This window comes from Anolis carolinensis, chromosome 5, assembly GCF_035594765.1.
Source record: "Anolis carolinensis isolate JA03-04 chromosome 5, rAnoCar3.1.pri, whole genome shotgun sequence".
Lineage (NCBI taxonomy): Eukaryota > Metazoa > Chordata > Lepidosauria > Squamata > Dactyloidae > Anolis > Anolis carolinensis.
In genome coordinates, this window is record NC_085845.1 from 80,950,020 (window position 1) to 80,976,560 (window position 26,541).

A 26,541-nucleotide genomic window follows, 5' to 3' on the forward strand; every position below is an offset into this window, starting at 1 on the left:
CCCTCTTGTCCATCGCTTATTCGTTTGTTTGTAGTTAGGCCTGTGGCTTCCCTCCATCTTGGCGGCAAACAAGGAGCACCCGCCGGGCCGCGGCCTCCTGAGAGCGCGCCTCAGCCACCCCGCCTGGACCTTTAAGGCCTCCCTTCCCAGAATGCGCCGAGGCGGGGCCTTTTTAAAAAGGGCGGAGGCGGCTCCCGGAAGATTCCTTTGGGTGTCGTTTCCCGGCCGGCCGAGAGGTGGCGCTATTTCCCCGCCGAGAGGCGCACACGAGCAAGGGAGGCAGGGAGAGAGACACCCAGCCAGCCGCGGGGGAAGAAGGAAGGGAGGACTCGCGGAGGAGGCCGGGTGCAAGGGAGCCCTCGCCGCCCCGTCCTTTCCTTCTTGAGAGGCGCCACCGCAGGCCGCCCAATGCTGCACCTTCCGGAGCTGCAGGAGGTGGGAAGGGAAGGGGGGGGGGGGTTGGAAGTGGTCTCCGGGTGCCGTCGCCTTCCCTCGTCTCCTCCTCTCCGCCCCCCCTTTTTTTTCCTTCGTCGTCGTGGCGGGTTTTGTGAGGGAAGCAGGTCACCTTTCCCCTGCTTTTGAGGATTAACTTGAGGGGCAAGAGGAGGAGGAGGAGGGGTCCTGAGGTGGAAGTTGTGGGAAAGCCCCGCGAAGTGGAGGCAGGGCGGGAAGTGTGGGCCTTTCCTCTCAAGATTGGGCCCAAACCAGCCTTCAAAGGCTGCCTCACAACCCCCCTCCCTTCTTTGCCCCTTCCTCCTTTCCCCCCTGTGGGTTTCTCTGCCCGCTAATAGTTTTGAGGCCTATCAGTTTAGGCCTCGCCGCCCGCTCGAGGCAAGCAAGCAAGCAAGTCAAAGCCTTCCTCGGTGTCGCTTAGGAAGGCCGGCTTTGCTTCCCCGCCTCTCCTTTTTGCCCCTTTCCTGAGATGAAGCAGGGAGGCTCCTTGTATTTTATTTTTGGGGGAGAGGGGATTTTGGGGGGAGAGGGGATTCATTGTGATTGGACTGACAAACTCATCGCCTCGTCGACCCAATGGGCCTAGCACTGTGGGGCCCCTCGTAGTGGAAGGGAGGCCTCGGGTCTTGCCGCTGGGCCTCCCTTTTTCTTTCCCCCCCTTTTTTAATCGTGGGTTGGAAATATGGGGGGAAGGGAGGGAGGCAAGGTTTGGAAAGTCGCTCCTCTCCTGCTGAACTTTTGTTTTCTGACCGATAGAGGCCGGTAGAGGACTGTGGCGACGAGAACTTCCTCACCGGCAGCGCCAGGATGGACTTCCCATCCGCCCAACCAAAGCCTCCTGCCGATGGCAAGATCATCTTCTATCCTCCGGGAGTTAAAGAGATCACTGACAAAATTACCAACGATGAAGTGGTCAAACGCCTCAAGGTCAGACCCGGTTTTCAAATTACATGTGTATTTCTTTCCTTGTTTGCGCTTTCCTCTGTTGTTGTAGCTGTGTGCTTTCAAGGGCCCTTCCACACAGCCCTATATCCTAGAATGTCATAGAATCATAGAGTTGGAAGGGACCTTGTGGGTCATCCAGTCCAACTTCCTGCCAAGAAGCAGGAAAATTGCATTCAAAGCACCCCTGACAAATGGCTATCCAGCCTTTGTTTAAAAGCCTCCAAAGAAGGAGTCTCCACCACACTCCAGGGCAGAGAGTTCCACTGCTGAAGAACTCTTACAGTGAGAACATTCTTCCTAATATTCAGGTGGAATCTCCTTTCCTGTAGTTCAGTGATTCCCAACCTTTTTTTGACCAGGGACCACCTGACCAGACACCACTGTGACCAAGGAGCACTCTCCAACATTAGTACCAAAACAGAATATCCCACAATATCTGCTTTGAACTTGGTTGTCTGAGTCCACACTCAGGTGATGTGGGATTTTCTGCCCTTGATATTCAGGGATGTAGGGCTGTGTGGAAGGGCCCCAAGTCTTTTCAGTTCTTAGCAACTCTTACGGTCCTTCCACACAGCTGAATAAAATCCCACATTTTCTGCTTTGAGCTGGGATATAAAGCAGTGTGGACTCCCTTTGCCACAGCTATATAAACCAGAATATCAAGGCTGAAAGTCCCACAATATCTGCTTTGAACTGGGATATCCGAGTCCACATTGCCATATACTGTATTCAAATTCGAAGCAGATAATCTGGGATTTTATTCAGCTGTCTGGAAGGGGGCCCTCAGATAACCCACTTCAAAGTAGATATTCTGGGATTTTCTGACTTAATATTCTAGGTTGTATGGCTATATAGAAGGGTCCCCAGACAAGCCCTGAAAGAGACTGTTCGAAGGGATTGCTGTGAGTTTTCTAGGCTGTATGGCCATGTCTCAGAAGCATTGTCTCCTGACATTTTGCCCACATCTATGGCAGGCATCATCAGAGGTTGTGAGGTTTGCTGGAAACTAGGCAATAAGGTTTATATATCTGTGGAATGTTCAGGGTGTGAGAAAGAACTCTTGTCTGCTTGAAGCATGAATGTTGCAATTGGCCACCTTAATTAGCATTAAATAACCCATCAGCTTCAAAGCCTGGTTTCTTCCTGCCTGAAGGAATCCTTTGTTGGGATGTGTTATCTGGCCCTGATTGTTCCTGTCTGGAATTCCCTGTCTTCTGAGTGTTGTTCCTTATTTACTGTCCTGATTTTAGTGTTCTTTAAATACTGGTAGCCAGATTTTGTTTATTTTCATGGTTTCCTCCTTTCTGTTGAAATTGTCTATATGCTTATGGATTTCAATGGCTTTTTGGTGTAGTCTGACAGGGGGGTGGTTAGAGAGGTCCAGCATTTCTGTGTTCTCAAATAATATGTTGTTTCCAGGTTGGTTCATCAAGTGCTCTGCTATGGCTGACTTCTCTATAGTATGGCAGACTAATTCAACCAGGATAAGCCAGATACATCTGTGTAAGTGGTCAGATGTGTTGGTATGAGTTTTAGCACCCTAGTTTGGGCGATAGATATATTTAATGTTGGTGACTGATATTTAGATGATTTAAGAACCTCAAAGCTTAATTTTCCCTTCCATTGGAAGAAGCTCTTTATTTAATAGCAGTTTGTGTTGGATGAGAGTCAGATGCATAAGTCATATCAAAACTCTGTAGTTCATTTAGTAGTGAACTGGGTGGTAAAGGTTTGTTGCTATTAAATATAATTTTCTGTTGTCACTGTAGCTGTTTCCACTTCTTCCTTCAGTTTGCTAAGCAGCCGTGTTGGCTTTTTTGATGTTTCCCATTTTTCTTCTATGTGTTAGTTTGTGATTATGATTTTTGCAACTCATACTTCAAAATGACTGTTGTTTTCCTTTTCTTGGATCTTGTTATATGGAGGGTTTGTATCTGCTTGGCACTATAGAGGACTAGAGAAGATATAATGTCTTTACTTAGTATTAATACTTTCTTTGTGGGCAATTATTTTCTGATCATAATGTACTTCTATTATAACACAGTATTTTTGAGATAAATCAAGTTATATTCAGTGTGCTTCATGTTTCTCTAGTAACAGATTATTTTTCAAACTGTAAACTGTGATAATCTTGCATTCTTAAATTACTTCCAACATTCAGATTTTAAAAACATTCCTCCCTTGCTCCCTACTGCATTTTGCTATTAAAGATTTCCAAATGTCCCTTCTTTCCATTTCCATAGAAACCTCATCTAGATTTGAAACTGCTTCTTCCCTCACCCCATTACCATAGAAGCCTCACCCAGTGTTTTAAAATCATTATCCATAACTTTTCCTTCCCATTGAAGCTTCATGTAGATTTCAGGCTTTTTTCTCTATCTTCCCATAGAAATCTCATGTGTTTAAACTTCTCCCCATAGATCCCTTAGCCAAAGAAGCCACACCTCTCCTTCTCCTTCTCGTTGAAGCCTAATAAAGAATTTCAATATTTCAAAGTTCTCTTTTCCTTCCTATTGAAAGCTTATCTTGATTTTAGGGTCTTTCCTCTACATTTCCCTTTTTATCTTCCAATCAGTCTCATCCAGTATTTAAATACTTTTTCTTATCATTAAACCCAAATCCAGAATGTAAACAATTTCCGCTATAGCTGCCTTCTTTTGCTTTTTATTGAATGATTATCCAGATTCCTTTTTTCCCCATGAGTCTCTTATCGATCTTCCCAGTGAACTCTCATCCAGTAGTTACACACTTTCCTCCACAGCTACCTTTTTGTTCTTCCCATTGAAGGCTTGTCCGTATTCTATCATCCTTCTTTCATATCTCTCTTACCCACCTTTTCACAGAAGCCTCATGCTGTAGATAAACACCTTCCCCAATAACATACTCCTTTTTCTTCTTTTAGAAGCTTCATCTCGATTTCAAACTACTTCTACACTCTTTTAATAGAAACATCATTCAGTATTTAAACTACCCCTTTCTTTCCTTACCTTACAAACCTAATTCCTTATTTTCCTTATTTAAACTTAATCCAGGATTTAAGAACTTTGCTCCATAGCTCACTTTTCATTCCCAGGTACTAACATGTTTTCTCAATCACTGCCTTGCCTATCTTCCCATCTTACTCTGATCCAGCACTTCAACACTTTGATCCATTGCTCCCTTCTTTTTTTCATGAAAGCGTAATCCAGTATTTAAAAATTTTCCTCCATAGATAACTTAATTTTTTTGCTGTCCAAGTCCTCTCCAGTATTGAAGCACTTTCATCTGTAGTTCTCATCTTTCCCACATTGAAATCTGATCCAGTATTGCAATACTTTCACCAGTGCATCTTTTTTCTTTCCATAGGACACCTATATTCATATTCTGAGATTACTCAGTTATTTTCTTACTTTCCCATTGAAGTCTGATTCAGTATTTCAACGCAGTAATCCATAGCTCCTGTTTCTTTCACATTGAACAGTTGTCAGGACTCGAAGGTCTTTCCTACTTCACTGCCTTACCTACCTTACAATTGAAGTCTGATCAGGTAGAAAAACACTTCCAAACAAAACTGCCTTCTATTAATTCCCATTCTATGCTTATCTAGTTATGCTTATCTAAGGTCTTTATTCCATCATTCCCTTATCTGCCTATGCATCAATGTCCAATCTAGAATGTAAACACATTCCTCCCTTTCTACCATCGTTCCTTCCAATTGAAGGCTTATCCCATTTTAAAACATAGTTCCATTCTTTTCCTTCTGATTGAAGCCTCATACAGTATTTCAAGACTTACTTCGATAGCACCCATCTTTTTTTCTCGTTGCAGGCATTTCCAGATTGTTAGGTCTTTTTCTCCATTCCCTTGCCTGCCTTCCCATCCAAGTCAGATCCAGGATTTCAACACTTCATGTCCTTCTCATTGAACCTGATCCAGTTTTAAAACTCTTTGCTCCTTAGTTGCTACTCCTTTTATTGATCCAGTTTATCAACACTTTCACTAATAACTTCTTTCTTTCACTCCCCATTGCAAGCTTGTCTGGATGCAAAGGTCTTTTCTCAATCACTTCTGTGTCTCTTCCATCATTTCATAATCAATCTTCCTGTTGAAGTCTAATCCAGTATTTTAACACTGATCCAAAGATACTACTTTACTTTCCAATTGAAAGCTTACCCAGATTCTTAGCTTTCTTTCACCACTCCCCTATTTTCCCATCAGTGCCTGAATTTCAACATTTTCTTCCATAGCTCTCTTTGTTTCCTTCCCATTGAAGGCTTATCCAGATTCTAAGCATTTTCTTCCATCTCTCCCCTACATTCCTTCTTAGTGTTTCAACAGTTTAATGCTATTATCTTGTTTTTCTCATTGAACACTAATGTAATACTTCAACATTTCCTTCCATAGCAATCTTCTTCTTTTCCTTTCCCTTCAATGCTTCTCAGGTCTTTTCTCCAGCATTTCATTACAGATCTCCCCATTGAGGTCTGATGCAGTATCTCAACACTTTCCTCCAAAGCTCTGTTTCCTCCCCACTCCAGTTGTTTCTAGATTCTAAGCTTATTCCTCCATCTCTCCTTTGCCTTCTTCACATTCTTCAAATCTGTTCCAGTGATTTCAATAGTTTATTCTATCGCTACATGTTCTTCTCATTGAACCCTAATGTAATATTTAAACACTTCCCTTCATGACACTGTTCCTTCCCTTTCAGTGCTTATCTAGATTCCAAGGTCGTTCCTCCATCATTTCATTACCAATCTTCCCGTTGTAGTCTGATCCAGTATTTTAGCACTCTCCATAGTTCTTTGTTTCCTCTCCATTGCAGACTTTTCCAGATTCTAAGCTTTTTCCTCCATCACTCCCATACTTACCATCCCTTTCAAATCTGTCTTTTTTCCATCATTTCCCTACTTACTTTTCAATCACACCCCTATTTACTTTTCCATCGAAGCCTGATTTCAAATTTCACCACTTCCTCCATAGTTCCCTTTGTTGCCCTCCCATTAATGTTATATCCAGATTCTAAGCCTTTTCCTCTATCTCTCCCCTACTTTCATTCCCTTTCTAATTTGGTCCAGTGATTCAACAGTTTAATCCATAGCTCCTTTCTTGTTCTTCTCAATGAACCAGAATGTAATATTTAAACACTTTGCTCCATTGCACTCTTCTTTTCCTTCCCCTTCAATGCATATTCAGAATCTTAGGTCATTCCTCCATCACATCATTACCGACATTCCCATTGAAGACTGATCCAGCACCTCAACACTTTTCTCCATAGTTTTCATTACTTCCTATTGAAGGCTTTTTCAGATTCTAAGCTTTTTTTCTACATCACTCACATACTTTCATGCCTTTTCAAATACGTCTTTCTTTCATTACTTTCCCATGGAAGTCAGATTATGAATTTCGCCACTTTCTTCCTTAGCTTCCTTCGTTTCCTTTCCATTGGATACTTTTTCAAATTCTAAGCTTTCTCTACCACTCCCCTACCATCCTTCCCTTTCAAATTTGGTCCAGTGTTAAAACAATTTAATCCATAACTCCCTTTTCCTTCTCATTCCATACTATGCCATAATCTCAAAGTGTTTCCTCCATCACTCTCCTAACCAGCTTCCTATTGAAGTCTGCTACAGCATTTAAACACTTTGATCCATGGTTCCTTTCTTTTCCTTCCCATTAAAGGCATATCCAGATTCTTATGTACTTCCTCCATCACTCCCCTGTCTTCCTTCCCTTGTCCAGTATTTCAATTATTTTATCTCTAGCTACTTCCTTGATATTCTTATTGAACCCTAATTTAATATTTCAACATTTTCCACTATGGACTCTACTTTTCCTTCCCCTTCAACCCTTATGAACTCTTTCCTCCATCAATTCATTACCAATTTTTCTATTGAGGTCTGATCCAGTTTTTCAACACTTTCCTCCAAGGCTCCCTTTGTTTCCTTCCCATTGAATGGTTTTCCAGACTTTAAGCCAGGGGTCCTCAAACTAAGGCCAGGGGGCCGGATGCGGCCCATCAAAGCCATTTATCCGGCCCCCACAGCACAAGGGCTGAAGGGACTTGGGCTAAATGACCCAAGGGATCTCTTCTCTTACAACCCTTATTATTATTATTATTATTATTATTATTATTATTATTATTATTATTATTAACATTAAGGCTGCGTGGCCATCTGTCAGGGGTGCTTTGCTTGTGCTTTTGGTGCACAAAGGAAGAAGGGGGTTGGACTCAATGGCCCAAAGGGTCTCTTCCAACCCTCTTTTTTATTATTATTATTATTATTATTATTATTATTATTAACATTGAGGCTGCGTGGCCATCTGTCAGGGGTGCTTTGCTTGTGTTTTCAGTGCACAAAGGCAGAAGGGTATTGGACTCAATGACCCAAAGGGTCTCTTCCAACCCTCTTTTTATTATTGCTGTTATTATATTATTATTATTATTAATAATAATAATTATTATTATTATTATTATTGCTCGGTGGCCGACTATAGTCCGGCCCTCTAATGGTCTGAAGGATCGTGAACTGGCCCCCTGTTTAAAAAGTTTGGGGACCCCTGCTTTAAGCCTTTCCTCTATCGTTCCCTTTCTTCCATTCCCTTTCAAATCTGGTTCAGTATTTCAACACTTTCCTTCCATAACTCTCTTCGTTGCCTTTCCATTAAAGTCTTTTCTAGACTCCAAGCTTTGCTTTTTCCTCCATTGCTCCCTTATCTAGCTTCCAATCAAACTCCATCCAGATTTTCAACTGTTTCTCCTTACCACCCATATTTTCTTTCTCATTGCAACATGTCCAGGTTTTTAGGTCTTTCTTCCCCCACTTCTTTGAATTCTAAGATGTTTCTTTCATACATTCCCATAGAAGTCTAATCCAGTATTGAAATACTTTTTTGCCATCTCACCCATCTTTACCTTCCCATTGCATTCTGATTAATATTCCAATAGATTTTTCCTCTATTACTTCCTTACCTATATTCCCATCAAAGTCTGACCTAGTATTTCAACATTTTCATTCTTAACTCTCTTCTTTTATGTCTGTTGAAGCTTATCTAGAATTTAAGGTCTTTCCCATCTAAATTTTCCATCACCTGTTCAAACCAAGCCTAATCCAGTATTTCTGTAGTCTGATCCTTAGCTCTTTTTTGTACTTACTGATCCCTAATCAAGTAGTTAATCTGTTCCTTCCACAGCTCCCTTGTTTTCCTTTCCTTCCAAAGCTAATGTATAGCTAACTTGGCTATATTGAAATCTAATCCAGTATTTAAATATTCCATCAGTTGTCCTTTTCTTTTTCCTCCCATTATGGGCTTATCTAGAGCTTTATCTAACTTCCTAACCAGGTGTGATCCAGTATTTCAACACTTTCCTCCATAGCTCCCTTCTTTTTTTTTTTTCCTTTGGAGGGGTATCCAGAATTTCCTTCAACACTTCCCTACATATTTTTCCATTGAAAGCTGGTCCAGTATTTCAATGCTTTCATCCACAGTTAACTTCTTGGCCCTCTCATTGAACTCTAATTCAGTATCGAAACACCTCAATCTCTAGCTTCCTTCTTTTCCTTCCCATAGAAGGTTTATCTAGAGCAGTGGTTCTCAACCTGTGGGTCTCCAGATGTTTTGGCCTTCAACTCCCAGAAATCCTAAACAGCTGGTAAACTGGCTGGGATTTCTGGGAGTTGTAGGCCAAAACATCTGGGGACCCACAGGTTGAGAACCACTGATCTGGAGTCTCGGGTCTTTCTTCCTTCACTGCCTTACCTATCTTCCCAGTGAATATTATCCAGTATTCAAACACTTCTTTCCATAGTTCTCTTACTAATCCTTCTCATTGAACCCTAATCTAGTTTTCACACCTTTATCCAAAGCTCTCTTCTATTTCCCATTGTCAAAATAATAAAAAATGAATCAAATAATAAGGCCTTTCCTCCATCATCAACTTACTTACCTTCCCATCAAAGTCTGATCCAGTACTTTAATACTTCCATCCACAGCTCCCTTCTTTTCCTTTGCATTTAACCGTAATCCAGTAGTTAAACCTGTTGTCCACAGGACCTGTCATTTCCTTCCCTTTTCATTCTAATTCATGTTCTAAGGTCTTCCCTTTCTTCCCCTCATTGCACTCTTTCATTTCCCATTGAATGTTCAGATTCTAAGGAATTTCTTCTTTCTTTTTATTTATTACCTAGCTTCTTATCTAAGTCTGATTCAGTATTTCAACATTTTCCTCTCATTGCTCCCTCCCTGCTCCATTAAAATCTTATCTAGATGTTAAATTATTTCCTCCATCACTCCTTATTTACCTTCCCATTAAAATCTGATCCAATGTTTCATCACTTTCATCAATAGCTCCCTTATTTTTCATTCACTACCAAGTCTCATCCAGTTTTAAAATGCCTTGTTCCATTATCTTATCGAAGTCTTATCTAATATTTATACACTTTCCTTCATAGAACCCCTAATTTCTAACTAATTGCAGATATTTACAAATTGTGAGGTCTTTCTTCCGTCATGAGCTTACTTATCTTTCCATCGAGATCTGATCCAGTATTTTAATACTTTGATCCACAACTTGTCTTATTTTTCGGGAAACACGATATCTCCTGAAAATAAGACATAGTAGAAGATGTTTTGGTGACTTGCCAAATAGAAGACATCCCCCGAAAGTAAAACCTAGGAGGAGGGAGCTGCTGTCACCAAGGTAGGTGTGCTGAGGCTGTTAGGAACTGTGGGAGTTGAAGTCCAAAACACCTGGAGGGCCCAAGTTGGTCCATGCCTGTTTTAGCATTCCCCGGGACCATAGAGCGCCCCAAAGGCTTGTGATCGCATATAATTATCAATATTTTTATAGCATTAACTCCGTTTACTTGTCCTTCTCTGAATTGAAATTTAGTACTTACTTACTTAGGCGATCTCTTGTAATCCGAGGATGATGGTCCTCCCATTCTGGTGTCTTGGGGGTGTGTCCGTAGGTGGCTGAAGAGACCTATTCTTGATCCGCATGTTCTCCTGCAGTGAGGACATCGGTTTCCAGGTGTAAGGCGGTCCCGGTCAGGGTTGGCCTGACGCACCTTCCTCTTGGCCCATTTCTCCCTTAAGCCCTCCATTCGTGCCTCTTCGAACTCCGCAGCACTGCTGGTCACAACTGACCTCCAATTAGAGCGCTCAAGGGCCAGGGCTTCTCAGTTCTCAGTGTCTATGCCACAGTTTTTAAGGTTGGCTTTAAACCCATCTTTAAATCTCTTTTCCTGTCCACCAACTTTCCGTTTTCCGTTCTTGAGTTGGGAGTATAGTAACTGCTTTGGGAGACGGTGATCGGGTATTCGGACAACGTGGCCAGTCCAGCGGAGTTGATGGCGTAGGAGCATCACTTCAGTGCTGGTGGTCTTTGCTTTTTCCAGCACGCTGACATTTGTCCACCTGTCTTCCCAAGAGATTTGTAGGATTTTTCGGCGGCATCACTGATGGAATCACTCCAGCAGTTTAGTCTGATGTCTGTAGACCGTCCACGTTTCGCAGACGTATAGCAGGATTGAGAGGACAATGGCTCTATAAATGAGCACCTTGGTATCTTTACGGATGTCCCGATCATCAAACATTCTCTGCTACATTCGGAAAAATGCTGCACTCACAGAGCTCAGGCGGTGTTGTATTTCAGTGTCAATGTTGACTTTTGTGGAGAAGTGGCTGCCAAGGTAGTGGAAATGGTCAACATTTTCTAATGTTACACTATTAATATGTATTTCTGGCCTTGCAGAGGGATTGGCTGGTACCTATTGGAAGAGCACTTTGGTTTTCTCGATGTTCAGTGAGAGGTCAAGCTTTTCGTATGCTTCTGCAAAGGTGTTTAGAGTGGCTTGTAGGTCTTCTGAGTGCTCACAGACAACGTTGTAATTGACATATTGGAATTCTAAAATAGATGTTGTAGTGACCTTAGTTTTGGCTTTCAGTCTGCTGAGGTTAAATAGCTTGCCATCTGGTGTATACCATGGGTCCTTGGTCCGTAGATTTTTTTTTTTGTGTCAGGAGCAACTTGAGTCGCTTCTGGAGTGAGAAAATTGGCCGTCTGCAAGGACGTTGCCCAGGGGACGCCCGGATGTTTTTGATGTTTTACCATCCTTGTGGGAGGCTTCTCTCATGTCCCCGCATGGAGCTGGAGCTGATAGAGGGAGCTCATCCGCGCTCTCCCCGGGTGGGATTCGAACCTGGCAGCTTTCAGGTCAGCAACCCAACCTTCAAGTCACTTAGTCCACTACGCCATCTGGGGGCTCCAGTCCGTAGATGATCTTTGTGGCTTTGAAAAATCCCTGAGCATCATGGGTATCTGCAAAGTGTTGGATTTCTTCAGCCTTCTTTGTCCACCAGATGTTCTTGAGTTCTCTGGTCCTTCTTTGGACCTCAGCTTTTGCACTAGCATTGATCTTTTTCTTAGCAACACAGTTGGTGTCTCTCTGCCATGTTTGGAAGGCTTTCCTTTTGTTATCAATTAACTGTTGGATCTCTTTGTCATTATCGTCAAATCAGTCTTGATGTTTCTTAGTTTGATAACCAATGATTTCTTCGCAGGCTGTGATGATGGAGGTCTTCAGTTTGTTCCAATGTTCCTCAACATTTTCAGGGTGTTTTGTGGGTAGATGGTCCTTGAGTATTGTTTGGAGAAGGGCTCGTTTGGAGTGCTCCTGAAGGGCATGGGTGTTCATTTTGAGCCATATTTTTCTTCCTTGGAGTCTGTGTTTGGGGGTGATCTTGATAGCTATTGTGGATCGGATTAACCTGTGGTCTGTCCAGCAGTCATTAGCACCTGTCATGGCTCTTGTGAGAAGCACATAGTTCAAGAGGTGCCAATGCTTTGACCGGGGGTACTTTCGTGATGTCCTGAGCTTGTTTTCCTGGCGAAAGAGCGTGTTGGTTATGACAAGGTTGTGTTTTCCGCATTTGGTGAGAAGCAGGATGCCATTCGAGTTGCTGTTTCTAGTCTCGTCTTTTCCTATGGTCCCTGGCCACATGTCGGAGTCTCGTCTGATTCTTGCATTAAAATCCCCCAGGAGGATGATTTTGTCTTGCTTAGGTATCTCCGATAGGATGGTGTCCAGCTGACAATAAAAATTTTCCTTGATGTCTTCATCAACATCTAGTGTTGGTGCATAGGCACCTATGATAGTTGCCTGTTGGTTTCTGGCAAAGTTAATTTGGACGGTTGAGAGCTGTTTGTTAATGCCAGTGGGTGCTTCAGTCAGGTGCTTCATCAGATCATTTCTGATAGCAAAGCCAACTCTGTGTATTCTTCATTCTTCTTCAGGCAGTCCCTCCCAGAAGAAGGTGTTGCCTCCTTTTTCTTCCTTCAGCTGTCCCTCTCTAGGTCTCCTGAAGTGCTGCTGTGTCGATGTTAAAGCATCCCAGTTCCCTTGCAATGATAGCAGTCCTGCATTCGGGGCGTTCACTGTCAGTGTTGTCCAACAGTGTTCGTACGTTCCATGTCCCAAAATTCATTTTTCTTTTTTGGCCTCAGGGTGGTGATACCTCTGGACGGCAGTCCTGTCGAGGTAAGAAAGGCAGACTATGTTTAGGGCACCTTTTCTAGCCCCTTCCCCATGTGGGGTGAGCAGAGTGGATCCTAAATAGGGCTGCTCAGTCATGAATACAGCTGCCGGACTACTCAACTGCCTCGGACCTTGAGATAGAACGACTGAATCCATATCCACCACCCATGTGCCAGTCTGTGACTAGGGGCTTCCAGATTTCACAGTCCTATCCCCGTCGCCACTCACTGATCGCCATGGGACGTTTGTTGGTTTGTTTTTATTTTTCTTGGAAGACACCTGTGCATGATTTTTTTTAAATATGTGGTGGTCGGTGCACAGCCAATCAACACACAGTCCTCACAGAGTGAGGTCCCAGCCAGTGGCATGATTAACATGAATGTGGCTTCTCAGTCTGTTGCAGCCTTCTTCCGCCTTCACAGCCGTTGTAACATGTACCATGTTATCCTCCGCCTGCTCCGCCGTTGAGGTCTTAGGGTCTTCAGATTGTTCTTGGTCTGGATCTTCCCCTGTGGCCCCTCCTAGGAGTGCATGACTCCAGTGGTTGTGCCTGCAGGTTCATTGGAACACGCAAGCCCCCTCACCACGACAAGGTGACAATCCCCCCCCCCTCGATGGATTGAAATCTAGTGACTCCTGCAGATTCTAGGTGTCATGGATAGCGTGGATGAGGGTTTGCTGAGTGGGAGCTTAGCTGTTGAACTAGATCCCAGCCAGGAACAGCAACTACCTCAGCCACATGCAGAAGTGACTGCTAAGTTTGCTGCTGGCCAAACACAAGAGGCTTCTATTGAGCAGGCTGATAAAGAGTTAGCTGTGCCTTCCTCAGCTAAGGAGATCAGCAAGGCTTGCCGAGAAGAATGCCGACAATCAGGTTCAGCTATGAAAGCAGCATTTAAGGATTTGCAGTATGTTACCTGATTGCTGGTTGCAGCTTCTGTATCCATGGCCTGGATCTTGGAATCTTGACTCTCATGCACATTTTGGAATTTTGACTGCTCCTGGACTTTGGCTCTTGATTTGGCTTTCCCTTCTACTTGTTCCCTTGGGTTCTTTTTCTACCATGGACTAATTGACTTGACCTAGGATTGTTGTACTTTCCTGTCAGTATTTTGAGTTCGAGGTTCTTGGCACTAGATTGAGAACCTATATTCTGGAAACTTAATTGTTTCTTTGCTCATGTCAACAGAATTTAGGTGGCCTTTATTAACAGTTAGAATGTATTTGCTAGCACTCATGACTTTTCTTCTGTATGCACCTGGAAGTATAGCGAAAAATATAAATTGTTCCGCATACACCTTATGGTGGGGTCGGCTTATGATGCTTGATTTTTTTAAAATGGTAGAACTCAATTAGATTGCCTGTTTTGGAGCTTTGGTGATGTCGGTCAGAATGTGCTACTGGAAAATGGCACCTACCAAAGGTTTATACCAAATCATGCTGCCTTTTTAAGACAATAGGCTCCACTTTATTCTTTATAATGCTGTCATGTATACCCTTCATCCAATGCTTTTGGGGTGTCCCTCTGGGCAGCTAAACTAGGCAGTCCCAACTGGATGGCCCCCCGTGAGGGTCCTCCTCCAGGGGCAAACCAAGAATGGGCAACTTGGAATTCCCTGAACAGACTCAGAAGTGGAGTGGGCAGATCTAAAGACAACTTGGCAAGGTGGCACTACCTGGAAGAATCTTCCATCTTGTGTGACTGTGGAGCAGAACAAACAACTCCGCATATGTATGCATGCCCACAATGTCCTGCCTCATGTACAGAGGAGAAGTTGCTTAAAGCTACGGACAATGTGGTTGCTGTTGCCCGCTTTTGGTCTAAAACTATTTAGGTGTTTGTGATTTCTTTTTTTTTAATCATTTCAAAATGTATTTTGTTATGCAATGCTTTTGACACGAAATAAGTAAATGTATACCCTACTCCTGCTTTGGAAAATTTGGGATCCTTGTGGTAAATATATTTGTATGGATGGCAGCTATGTAGTGCACATGGCTTGTTTGCTTTTGAGGAAATACATATATTTTAGCTACCTTTGGTAAATTTACTGATTTTAAACTTTTTAAAGAGGGTGATGAATATATTTAAGTTTAAGAAATACGTTTTCCCATACCATTGTGAATTCACATTATGCGGTCAATATCTGATGCTTTGCTTCAGGTGCCCCTGCCTTATGTGACCAAGTTGCCTGTGTTTTCATTGGTGCTCTCTGTCTATGAAATGCTCTCCTCACTGAGTATGGAGCAAATATGTTTACTCCCCAGGGACCCCTAAGAAATTATTACCTATACTTTTAAGATCATATGTGTTATTGTTTTGAATTTTTTATATACGTTATTGCATTCTGCTTTTTATATTGCTATTCACCTGTTGGACCTAAAGGTTCAGACATAAAAACTAATATGTGATTAATTTATACAAACATGCCCTAGGGAAACGGTGAAGTCACTACCTTGGATTTTCATTGCAGTAAATCTTTTTTAAAAAATTTGAGTTTGTAACACTGAAAAATTTGAAGTATAACATTGTGCTTTAATTCCTAGATGGTAGTGAAAACATTTATGGACATGGACCAGGACTCAGAAGATGAAAAACAACAATATCTCCCTTTAGCGTTGCACCTTGCATCAGAATTCTTCCTCAGGAATCCCAATAAAGATGTCCGTCTTCTTGTAGCATGTTGCTTAGCTGATATCTTTCGAATTTATGCCCCAGAAGCCCCCTACACCTCCCATGACAAACTCAAGGTAAAAAATTTTGAAGATAATGTCCACCTGTTCAATTGTACTGTGGTTTGAAGTCCTTTTGCTTTGAGAAACAGTAGTTAAAACAAACCACCGTTTGTCTGGGTTTGAGTATAATAAGGTGCAGTTCATAAAAAATAGGGCTTTGCTAAAAGAAGAGAGAGAAGTGGGGGCAGTGCAGTTTGCTTGTCCTCAGAATTACGGTGTATCAGTTCATCGTTATGTTCAAAATAGGTCATTGGGAAGTTTCCTGCTGGCAGCAATTTTTTTCGTATATGATATAAATTTTTATAGCATTTTCCATTTTCTTTTCTTTTTTTGCAGGATATATTCTTGTTTATTACAAGGCAGTTAAAAGGTTTGGAGGACACGAAAAGCCCTCAATTTAACAGATACTTTTATTTACTAGAGGTAATGTTTTCTTTTACATTTGTTTTACATTTCCAATCAAGTGAATATAATGTTAAGCTGCTATTTTCATAAACATATTTTATTATTAGTGCAGTCTTTGTAAAAGAAAAGAAAATAATATACTTATACCACTCTGATCCTAGATTTCTTCCAATCATATTTTTATTACAAGGAGTATATCAAGATGTGAAGCTATTTTGATATTGTAAGAACAGAAGCATATACTTTACATAAATGAGAAGTGCTCTGATATTTGAATGTGGTAGCAAATCAGTCTTTATTAAAATTCTGCATAGCTCATCATACTAGAACACTGCTTTGAAGGTTATGATGGTTATCAGCTGCATTTTTAGTAACCCGATGCTTTGTTTTTGTTGTAGAATTTAGCTTGGGTTAAATCTTACAACATCTGCTTTGAGTTGGAAGATTGTAATGAGATTTTTATTCAGCTTTTTAGGACTCTCTTTTCAGTTATCAAGTAAGTTATGTTACTTTAATTTTCTTTCCAGTCTTTGTATCACGCAGATTTCTGAAAAATAGAATATTATAGCAGAAATAACAAAATTGTGATTACTGAATTATGATTGTGTTTATTAAAAGGCAGGACAAGCAAATCAAAAATTCATTTTGTGGGTTACTAAAAGAAATTGGTGTAGTGAAGACATTGTCTGGCTTGAAACTTCATGTCCTCAGCCAAAACCATACTTACCTTTGGAACAGTCCATTGTATCTTACACATATAAAGACCAATTCTCAGAGTTCTGCCACATGGTTGCTGCTTAGTTATGTCAATAATCACAGACGGCTGTAAAAATTGAGTTTAACTCCTTAGCTTCCATTAAGTCCTGTGTAATGAAATAATCTACTGTGGTTGCAAATTGAGAAAATAGCTAGAGAGGAAGCAGAATCTTCTCCCAGCCCCAACTATAAGGAATTCCAATTATTCTGCCAAGTGCAGAGTATTTAAACTATGTTGTAAAATTGAGTGGCTGCTATTCCTTCCTGTTTCATAGGGTAGGGGAAATGGTGTAGTTAGGGGTAGTGCAACATTGGGAGGAAAGCCCAACTCTTGCCCCAGAAACTGCAATGAGAGGGACAGACTGGGGTTAATAGGGTCTTCTTTAACACCAACCTTCTACTACTCCTTATAAGAATAGAGATAATAGGTGATAGTACTAAAAGTGGACAAAGCTCCTTAGAAGGCAACGTGATGTATTAGAAGTGTTGTAGAATTAGAACTTCCTACACCTGAGAGTGAAGAGCTGTCTCAGCAATTGTGACTGGGCTTAGAAGAGAAGTTTGAAATATAATATTGTATTGTATTAAAAGAAGTGGTGTTAAAGAGTGTGTAACTTCTATAGTTTAGCAGCTAGATAGTCTGTTTTGTACTATTCAACTCGTATATTCTAATTCTAATGTTAATGTCATGTTTAGTAATAGCCACAATCAGAAAGTGCAGATGCACATGTTGGATTTGATGAGTTCTATCATCATGGAAGGCGATGGAGTGACACAAGAACTATTGGACTCAATTCTTATCAACCTCATTCCTGCACACAAGGTTTGCAAAGTTTTTTTTTCCAGAGTCCTTTTTCTCCCTTCTCTTCATAGTACAATAGAGTCTCGCTTATCCAACGTTCTGGATTATCCAACACATTTTTGTAGTCAATGTTTTCAATACATCGTGAAATTTAGCCGCCCTGAGTCCCCTCGGGGAAAAGGGCGGGGTAGAAATACCGGAAATAAATAAATAATTTGGGTGCCAAATTTGTATATACAGTAATTACAACATAACATTACTGCGTATTGAACTACTTTTTCTGTCAAATTTGTTGTATAACATGATGTTTTGGTGCTTAATTTGTAAAATCATAACCTAATTTGATGATTAATAGGCTTTTCCTTAATCCCTCCTTATTATCCAACATATTCGCTTATCCAACATTCTGCCGGCCCGTTTATGTTGGATAAGTGAGACTCTACTGTATATTGTTATTCTTTTGTCTGTTGGATATTTTGATTACAGAACGGCAGAAGCTTATGCTGGCCAGTTCCTTCATTTGCTTGTTCTTTTGGTGTAGTATCTCCCAATAATAAGGTGGGCTATAAATTAATTAAATAGAAATACTTGTTTCCTGTAGACGTGTTCTGATTTATAAGAGTAATACAGTATTGACTTGGAGGATATCTTTTTATAGACAGAAATCACTGTCTGGGGGTAGACAGATAGATTCATGACTGACTCCATAGGAACCTGCAAAAGACTTTTACGGAGCCTTGGGGAACCATTTTACAGGAAATCTGTTAAAATCGAGGCATTGAGTGATTTTCAGTGTGTATTTATAGGATCTGAATAAGAAAATGCACTTCTTAATTGAATAAGGAGTTCAGATAGTGAGCTCAGAAACAATCTGGGTGCATATGAAACTATCATTGCATTTAATTATGTTTAACTTTTTACCCAAAGAAGCGAGGCACAAGAGTATGTTAAGCTCATTCATCCTCTCTTTATTCATTCAAGAAGTAAACTGTGTCAATAGATGACTCGAGATTTTTGGAAGTACATATGGTATTCACATGTATAAGAAACTTTTTAGAAATTGTACTTTCTTTTTTGTTGAAATCCATCCATCTATCTCTATAGATATCAGACAATTTTTCTCTGTACTGTTTTTTAACTGCTGCATTTTTCTTTGTCTTTTGTATTTTAGAACCTTAATAAACAGGCATTTGATCTTGCTAAAGTTCTGTTGAAAAGGACGGTCCAGACCATTGAGCCATGTATTGCCAATGTATGTAATATACTTATCAGCATACCAGTGATTGATTACTTAAACAGTATTTAAACTGTTTGGAGATTTTTGTCTGAATCTATCAACACCTTGGAAATTGGGGTTGACATAGTATAAACATTATGGTAGACTCATTACATTATATCTCATGAAAAAGCTTGGGATTTATAGGTTAGTTCTAACCTAAAGATAATTCATTGAAACAGAGTAACAATTTTATGATTGCACTGAAACACCTTCAGATTACCATTAATTTGTGTGTGTGTGTGTGTTTGTTTATTCATTTATCTCACCCTTATATAAAGACTAATTATTTCATGTGCACAGCACAGGAAGAATAGATGGAAATGGCAGAACTTGGTTGTGTAGCAATGCCAACCTAAATGTGTGTATAGCTGTTTTATTTATTTTTTAAAATATTCTTACCAAAATATTTTCTCTTCTAGTTTTTTAACCAGGTTCTGGTACTAGGAAAGTCTTCTGTAAGTGATTTGTCAGAGCATGTATTTGACCTAATACAAGAGCTTTTTGCTATCGATCCTAGTTTATTGCTGTCTGTCATGCCACAGCTTGAGTTCAAATTGAAGGTAAGAGAAACTATTCTCACATTATATTTTAAGAATGCAGTGATCCCTAACATAAGTGACAGTGGCAGTGTCTGTACTTTAGTTGGATTCCAAAACATTTAGAAAATTTGAGAGAACAAATAGAATTAGTGATATGGCATGACGTTGTCTCTTGGAAAAAAAGAGTAAAATTCTAACCACGAGAAAGCCTAAAGCCTTGTTTGGATCAGTGTCTTTTGCAATAGAATGATGAAATGGTTTGTTGCAGTTACATTACAAGTCAAAGTTCATCAAAGATTATTGTTCTCTAGTTAGTGGTTATAATATGGTAAGCTCATAAAAATATATTAGGATATTGAATCTTGAGACTTGAAAAACCTATTATTAGCCATTTTACAGTTTAAAGCAAGAATTGTATGACTTGTATGAACTTGACACTTAAATATTTCAGTTTCATTTTGGGAAGTTATTATGCAATAGCTGTTCTTCATTTTTCAATTTATAGAGCAATGATGGAGAGGAACGCTTAGCTGTTGTAAGGCTTTTAGCTAAGCTGTTTGGTTCTAAAGATTCTGACCTTGCAACACAAAACCGTCCACTTTGGCAGTGCTTTCTTGGCCGGTAAGAAAACATAGGTTTATATATTTGCTTATATTGGTTTCATAAGCAGCTTTTTTCCAACTAGTTCTCTTTCAATGAAACAAGTCTTTTGCAATATTTGATTTTGTTATGGTCAGGTCATTGTCTGCTAGTTATCATTAGCTCAAGATATGTTTTAAGAAAAAGGCATATGAAATTTTCATAACATGTTTGAACCAAAATTAAAAGGTCTTGGTGTTATAATTTTAATGAGAGATAATATTTTAAATGCTTTTAACTGTTAGTCAATTTATGTGGTAAATGTATGTCATGTATCATAATTTGTTTACTTAAGTATTACTTTGATAATTTTCTGTTCCTTTCGGATTAGTTATCAAGTTCTTTATTTTATTATATGTATTATTTTTTATTTTATATGCTGTTTGTATGTTATCGGCATTGAATGTTTGCCTTTTTTACTGGAAACCGCCCTGAGTCCCTTCTGGGAGATAGGGCAAGTTACAAATAAACTATTGTTATTATTATTCTCTCTTCTTTTATACAATACCTGTTTTTTGTTCTTTGAAATGATAACTGTACAATAAACCTAACCAATAGCTTTTGTGTTCTTTTGGTGGGTACATAGACTACCTATATTTTGCTCTTCATCTTTTATTTATCTATTTCAGTGCAACTGATTTTGATATGTTACAAATTAATTGCAAATATTAGCATGCTTACTGTTCAGCTGTTTGTATTAGATCTTGCCTTCCTTTCCTGTTTGGCTTATTCTTAGTTAAGTTTACTCTAACTATGCATTTTATTTACCTGTTTGAAATAATATTTCAAATAATTATGACTTAATATCTTTCCCTCACCTAGATTTAATGATATCCATGTTCCTGTGAGATTAGAAAGCGTGAAATTTGCAAGTCACTGTTTAATGAACCATCCAGATTTAGCAAAAGATCTCACTGGTAAGATTGTCTCTTGTTTTAGAGTAATTAAACTTAAGGAGTAAGGGGATAATGATTTCAGGTGCAAAACATGATAAAGTTGAAAATACCAATAAACTGATGAAAACAATGTGCAACGTGATTATTTTATTCATCAGTTCAAGGATTAAAAATACACTTGAAGGCATTTTTCCTACCAGGAGTAGAAGCTGATGTGGGGATTCAAATATTGTGCACTGCTCCAGATATAACATGAGGTGGAGTTGAATGTCCAAAAGCTTTCAATAAAATTATCCTGTTTTTTTTCTCTTTCCTTTTTCTTTGATACAGAGTACCTAAAAGTTAGATCACATGATCCAGAAGAAGCCATTCGACATGACGTCATTGTTACAATTATAACTGCTGGTAAGAGGGACCTCTCTTTGGTTAATGACCAGCTACTAGGCTTTGTCAGAGAGAGAACGCTCGACAAGAGGGTAAGATGGACTGAAATCCGTATTTTTAACCAAAATGACATTGTTATTTAATTTTATAAGGCCATTAATACTTTAATTTGCAAGATGCTTATGCACCCATTTGATCAAAATGTAACAGTATGTTATTGTTCAGTCTGGCACTTTTCCCTTAATTCATTGAATAGTAGTCCTGTCAGGCGTCTGTCTTAAAAAACAAATGTTTATGACTTTATCACTTTAATGGAACGGAATAGGAAACGGATTTGATATGCTATCTTACCTGGCTTTTAATGGTTTAAATGTTGATTATTTAATTTTTCTTATTTAAATTATTTGTTTCAACTTGTGTAATGTATTTTATTGTTTGTTTATATTTTTATTTCTGTTTTATACAGGCATTGAATGTTTGCCTTTATTATGTATTATCTTTATAGTTGTTATTAAAAACAAAAATTAACATTATAATAATGGCTCTTCTGTTTTAATTTGTTGTCATTTTTAATTGTAGACATGTTATGGACAATAACATTTAAAATAAAAATATTTGTCCTTCAGTTTTTGAGCAAAACAATTTTGACATTCAGTTTTTATTTTTTTAAGTGGCGGGTAAGAAAAGAGGCAATGATGGGCCTTGCCCAGCTATATAAGAAATACTGTCTCCATGCTGAAGCTGGGAAAGATGCAGCGGAGAAAGTGAGCTGGATTAAGGATAAACTTTTGCACATATATTATCAAAATAGTATCGATGACAAGTGAGTTGATTTTAAGCCATTTCCCTAAAATATAATTGTATAGCAGAATGATCTGCATCTTTTCCAAAGAAGGAGTTAAATTAAATACACTGGGCTCAATTTTACCATCATAGAAACTATAGCTTGAATATTGGGAATAATCTCTGTAGTTGCATATTTGTTCCATCTTCCTTTTGAGAGAACTGAATTTTCAGAAATGGACAAATTACGGCTGAATATTTGTCTCCCAAATGTATATCACCTTCCATTGATAAGATGATGGGATGTAACTACTTGAAATATATTTCTCGAAACACACAAAATATACCAATTTACTGAAAAGGGTGCTTAAACTGTCAAGAGACTCAAATGCTTGCATTCACTCATACATACTCTCTTTCATACATGCATTCACATACATGAACAGTTGCATACGTCCTGTTGGCCAGTACCCTTGAGATCAGATGTAATTGCTCCATGGGGTGCACGGAAGTGGGCTCCAGTCTTATCTCAAGCCACAGGTTCCTCTGTTTTCTAGTTGCTGTTTTTTTTAAATGGAATCTTAGACTCCTGGTGACCTCTCAGTTAAAATTCTTGGTCCTTTGTCAAGAAGAACAAAAGTTCATCCAATCCTTATACCATTGTTGTTCCTTCAGTTTATATATATATATATATTGAGGGCTACTTTGCTATTTAGTTTGATACACTGTTTCTTATTTATTCCTCTACCTTAGTAAAGGGGATTTTATCAGATATTCTATATTCTTTTCAACAAGAATAATTGTTTTGTGTATTTGGGGAGGAATATATGTGTATAAATATGAAAGCATGATCAACCAGAAGTGCATCTACACCACAGAATTAATGAAGTTCAACACCACTTGAACTGCCATGACTCAATGCTATGGAATTGTGGGAGTTGGGGTTTGGTGAGGAACCAGCACTATTTGACAAAGAAGACTAAAGACCTTGTTAAATGTAGTAACTGCCATAGCATTGACCCATGGCAATTAAAGTGGTATCAAACTTGACAGTGTAGATGCACCGCCTGGACGCCTAGATTAATATTTATAGTTTGAAAGCTAAACAATTTCATATAAGTCACCAGTTCTCAATTTCTTTTCCTTTGCAGATTACTGGTAGAGAAAATCTTTGCTCAATATCTTGTTCCTCATAATTTGGAAACAGAAGAGAGAATGAAATGTTTATATTATTTGTATGCTAGCTTAGACCCAAATGCTGTTAAGTGAGTATTCATTTACAAAGCAATTTTAAATGAACCACAACTGTACCTTTTAAACCTCAAATCTTAGCCTGAAGTCAAGGAATTTCCCTGTTTGATTTCATTCCCTTTGCTTTGAATTTCTCTATCATTTAAAAGTTTTAAATGTGTTTAAAGTGTTATATTTTTATTCAGAACTTGTTAGTATGAAGGAAATATATTCTAAGTTTAATATTACTATTTTATATAATATGTTTCATTAGATTTTCAAAAAGGTATGTGACCCCCCCCCCCCCCAAAGTGGAATCATCTTTTAAAAATACTCTTGTATGTAGAATAATCAAACACAAAGTAGTTCAGCATCAGTTCTTAGTTGTCTTATTGGGATGAGCTAATTAGTGTAAGTTAATTTCCTAAACGAAACATCTAGCAGAGCTTAGTGAGTGCCAACATTTTGAGATCACTTTCTCTGTTTGAACTACACAAGATAGTATTTTGTAAAGCAGGGTAGCTTAATATTGTGTATGTTCCGCGATTAAAAACTAGTCAAGAGGGACTTCTGGTAATGATAAAGCTGTATCTGCTGTGCCCTCTTGTTAAGCTTTCAAGAGGAAAGCCATCACCTGTGGGACACATCAGTACAGTGATACCTTGAACTGGTGAAGATGTCCCCTTGATATTAGAGATGCTGAACCTCATCACATTAAGAAATTGTCCATTTCTGTCAATATTCATACTATGGTTTTTCTGACTGAATGCGTACTGAATGCTGGTGAGATGCATACTGACCCCATCACACCCAAATACTATGATTCATGCCTTCAGAAAATGTTGCACTTTGTTCCATCACACCTTGAAAGGCCGGATCCTCACAATCCTTTTGAAAGACTCCCTACGTCAATCCGCAACCTTTAAAAAAAAAACTTTTACATAGCCTCCTAGTGTTGAAATACCACTCTTGTGAGATTTGAAAATGTTCTCATGTCTGTGTAGTAGATGCATTCACTGTTTTGGTGTGAAATAAGGAGTTCTGAGGAATCTAATAAGGAGTTCTGTTAGACTGCTATTTATTTTGGATTATACTGATAACGTAAATGATTTCAAGACAAATGACTACTTGTAAAGAGTTGTGGGAGCACTTGCAGATCTGCTGTTATGAAAGGTAAACACATGTCAAATGGAATGAGAAGAAGAGGAAAACCAAACATATGGAGAAGAAAAGTCAAAAGATGAAGAAAATACAGGCCCAGATGAACTAGGCAAAAACATGTTCTCCAGTAATGGCTGATGAAAACCTGTGAATTGGTTGAGATGGAAAAAAATGTATATAAAGACTAAGGAGAAAACTTGGACTAACTTTAAGAAAAATTGTGACTAGCTCATTGTTTCTTCACAATGATGTAGGCATCTGTCAGCTGTTCAAGAATTAGAAATGTTGCTAAAAGTAGAAGTGTGGCTATTTAATATCTAAAGGGAGTAGATTAGCAGCATAATAACCACCAGATAGAGGAAGCAGTCTGATGAGCCTTTTTGGTCTGTTTTTTGTTTGTGTGTGTATGTATATATATGTTTTTTCTACTATGTTATTTTTAATACTTATAATTTTATAATACAGTAGAGTCTCACTTATCCAAGCTTCACTTATCCAAGGTTATGTATTATCCAAGGCAGTCTGCCATTTAGTAGTTATTGTTTTTGTAGTAAACGTTGCAATGTTTTAGTGCTAAATTCGTAAATACAGTAATTACTACATAACATTACTGTGTATTGAACTGCTTTTTGTCAATTTCTTGTAAAACATGATGTTTTGGTGCCTAATTTGTAAAATCATAATGTAATTTTATGTTTAGTAGGCTTTTTTCTTAATCCCTCCTTATTATCCAAGATTTTCACTTATCCAAGGTTCTGCCGGCCTGTTTATCTTGGATACGTGAGACTCTACTGTAGTATATAAGTTTCATATACAGTATCTAAAAATTGTTTTGTTATGTTTTTTCCCATACTTTAAAATTACTTTCGAATTTAGCTAAGAGATAAGGAGAAATCTAGAATATACTTATACACATAGATCATTAAAAGAAATGTTGTCCTGTGGTTGTTTAAAGAAGCTAGTTGGCTAGCAAAAATGGAGACATCCTATTAGTAATCTGGAGAGCTTCAGGAGTTGTTTGTAGAATAAATACCAGTTGATTACATTTTAATATTTGTGTTTTGTTTTGTTTTTACATAGGGCACTGAATGAAATGTGGAAGTGCCAGAACATGCTTAGGAGTCATGTACGAGAGTTACTAGATTTGCATAAACAACCCCTTGTAAGTTTAAGATGAATGTTGTTTCATTGTTTTGCAATGATTTATCACAATCTCAGAAAGTGGTAACATTTGCAACATTCATAAGTATATGATGTCACTTCACTGGTGTTTAAATTCTTACTTTAAATTTTCTAATATCTTAGTGTGAACAAACTACCAGCAGCATTTAATATAGCAAATTAAGAGTACTACATGAGCAAAATTTAGTGTTTTCTATTGGCACCTTCCCAGAATGTGTGGAACAAAAATGACATTTGTCCCTTTAATAACTTCACAGCTTGTCTTCATATTCCGTGGACCAATTCATATATGTGTACTTGTTCCCAAATCTTAAAAGTAGAGTGTCTATGAGGAAGGAAGAGATGCAGAAAAAATATAAGCAGGTCAGGCATGCATGCCTCAGGCCAGATTTTCAATGTGAATGCTCACTCTGAACCTCTCTTTTCAGTCAGAAGCAAACAATTCTGCTATGTTTGGAAAGCTGATGACCATAGCAAGTAAGATATATAGACCAATATTAAAATTTCAGTACCGCTTCGAACACTGCTAGTGTGAGTTATATTTTCACATTTTAATTTTGTAGAAAACCTTCCTGATCCTGGGAAGGCACAGGACTTTGTGAAAAAGTTTAACCAGGTTCTTGGTGATGATGAGAAGCTTCGTTCTCAGCTTGAACTTTTGATCAGTCCTACATGTTCCTGTAAACAGGCAGATGTTTGTGTGGTAAGAGCTGTTTTATTTGTTTCCAATATAGATATTACCAATATGCTTATATATCATTGGTAGGACTAATTATTTGACTTACGACTTGAACAAAACAGATATGAACAGGCAAATTCCTGTATAGGCAGTCCCCGA

The 26,541-nt window shown here is 38.9% G+C and overlaps 1 protein-coding gene across 3 annotated transcripts in view; it reads left to right on the plus strand.

Annotated features, from left to right (window-relative positions):
- Positions 1–217: 217 nt before the first annotated feature.
- The window catches only part of pds5a (PDS5 cohesin associated factor A), a 55,491-nt gene continuing 29,167 nt past the window's right edge, over positions 218–26,541 (plus strand). For 2 of the 3 annotated variants that reach the window (XM_008111619.3, XM_062981670.1), the window contains exons 1-16: positions 218–435; positions 1,210–1,380; positions 15,459–15,662; positions 15,984–16,070; positions 16,451–16,548; positions 17,505–17,631; positions 18,782–18,862; positions 19,309–19,449; positions 19,934–20,049; positions 20,890–20,984; positions 21,294–21,439; positions 22,019–22,170; positions 23,282–23,395; positions 25,602–25,683; positions 26,132–26,180; positions 26,267–26,406. In XM_008111619.3, the coding sequence (XP_008109826.2) occupies positions 409–435; positions 1,210–1,380; positions 15,459–15,662; positions 15,984–16,070; positions 16,451–16,548; positions 17,505–17,631; positions 18,782–18,862; positions 19,309–19,449; positions 19,934–20,049; positions 20,890–20,984; positions 21,294–21,439; positions 22,019–22,170; positions 23,282–23,395; positions 25,602–25,683; positions 26,132–26,180; positions 26,267–26,406 (1,830 nt within the window). In that variant the 5' untranslated portion in view covers positions 218–408. The remainder of the gene's footprint in view (positions 436–1,209; positions 1,381–15,458; positions 15,663–15,983; positions 16,071–16,450; positions 16,549–17,504; positions 17,632–18,781; positions 18,863–19,308; positions 19,450–19,933; positions 20,050–20,889; positions 20,985–21,293; positions 21,440–22,018; positions 22,171–23,281; positions 23,396–25,601; positions 25,684–26,131; positions 26,181–26,266; positions 26,407–26,541) is intronic. The other variant, XM_062981671.1, reaches the window with a different exon arrangement.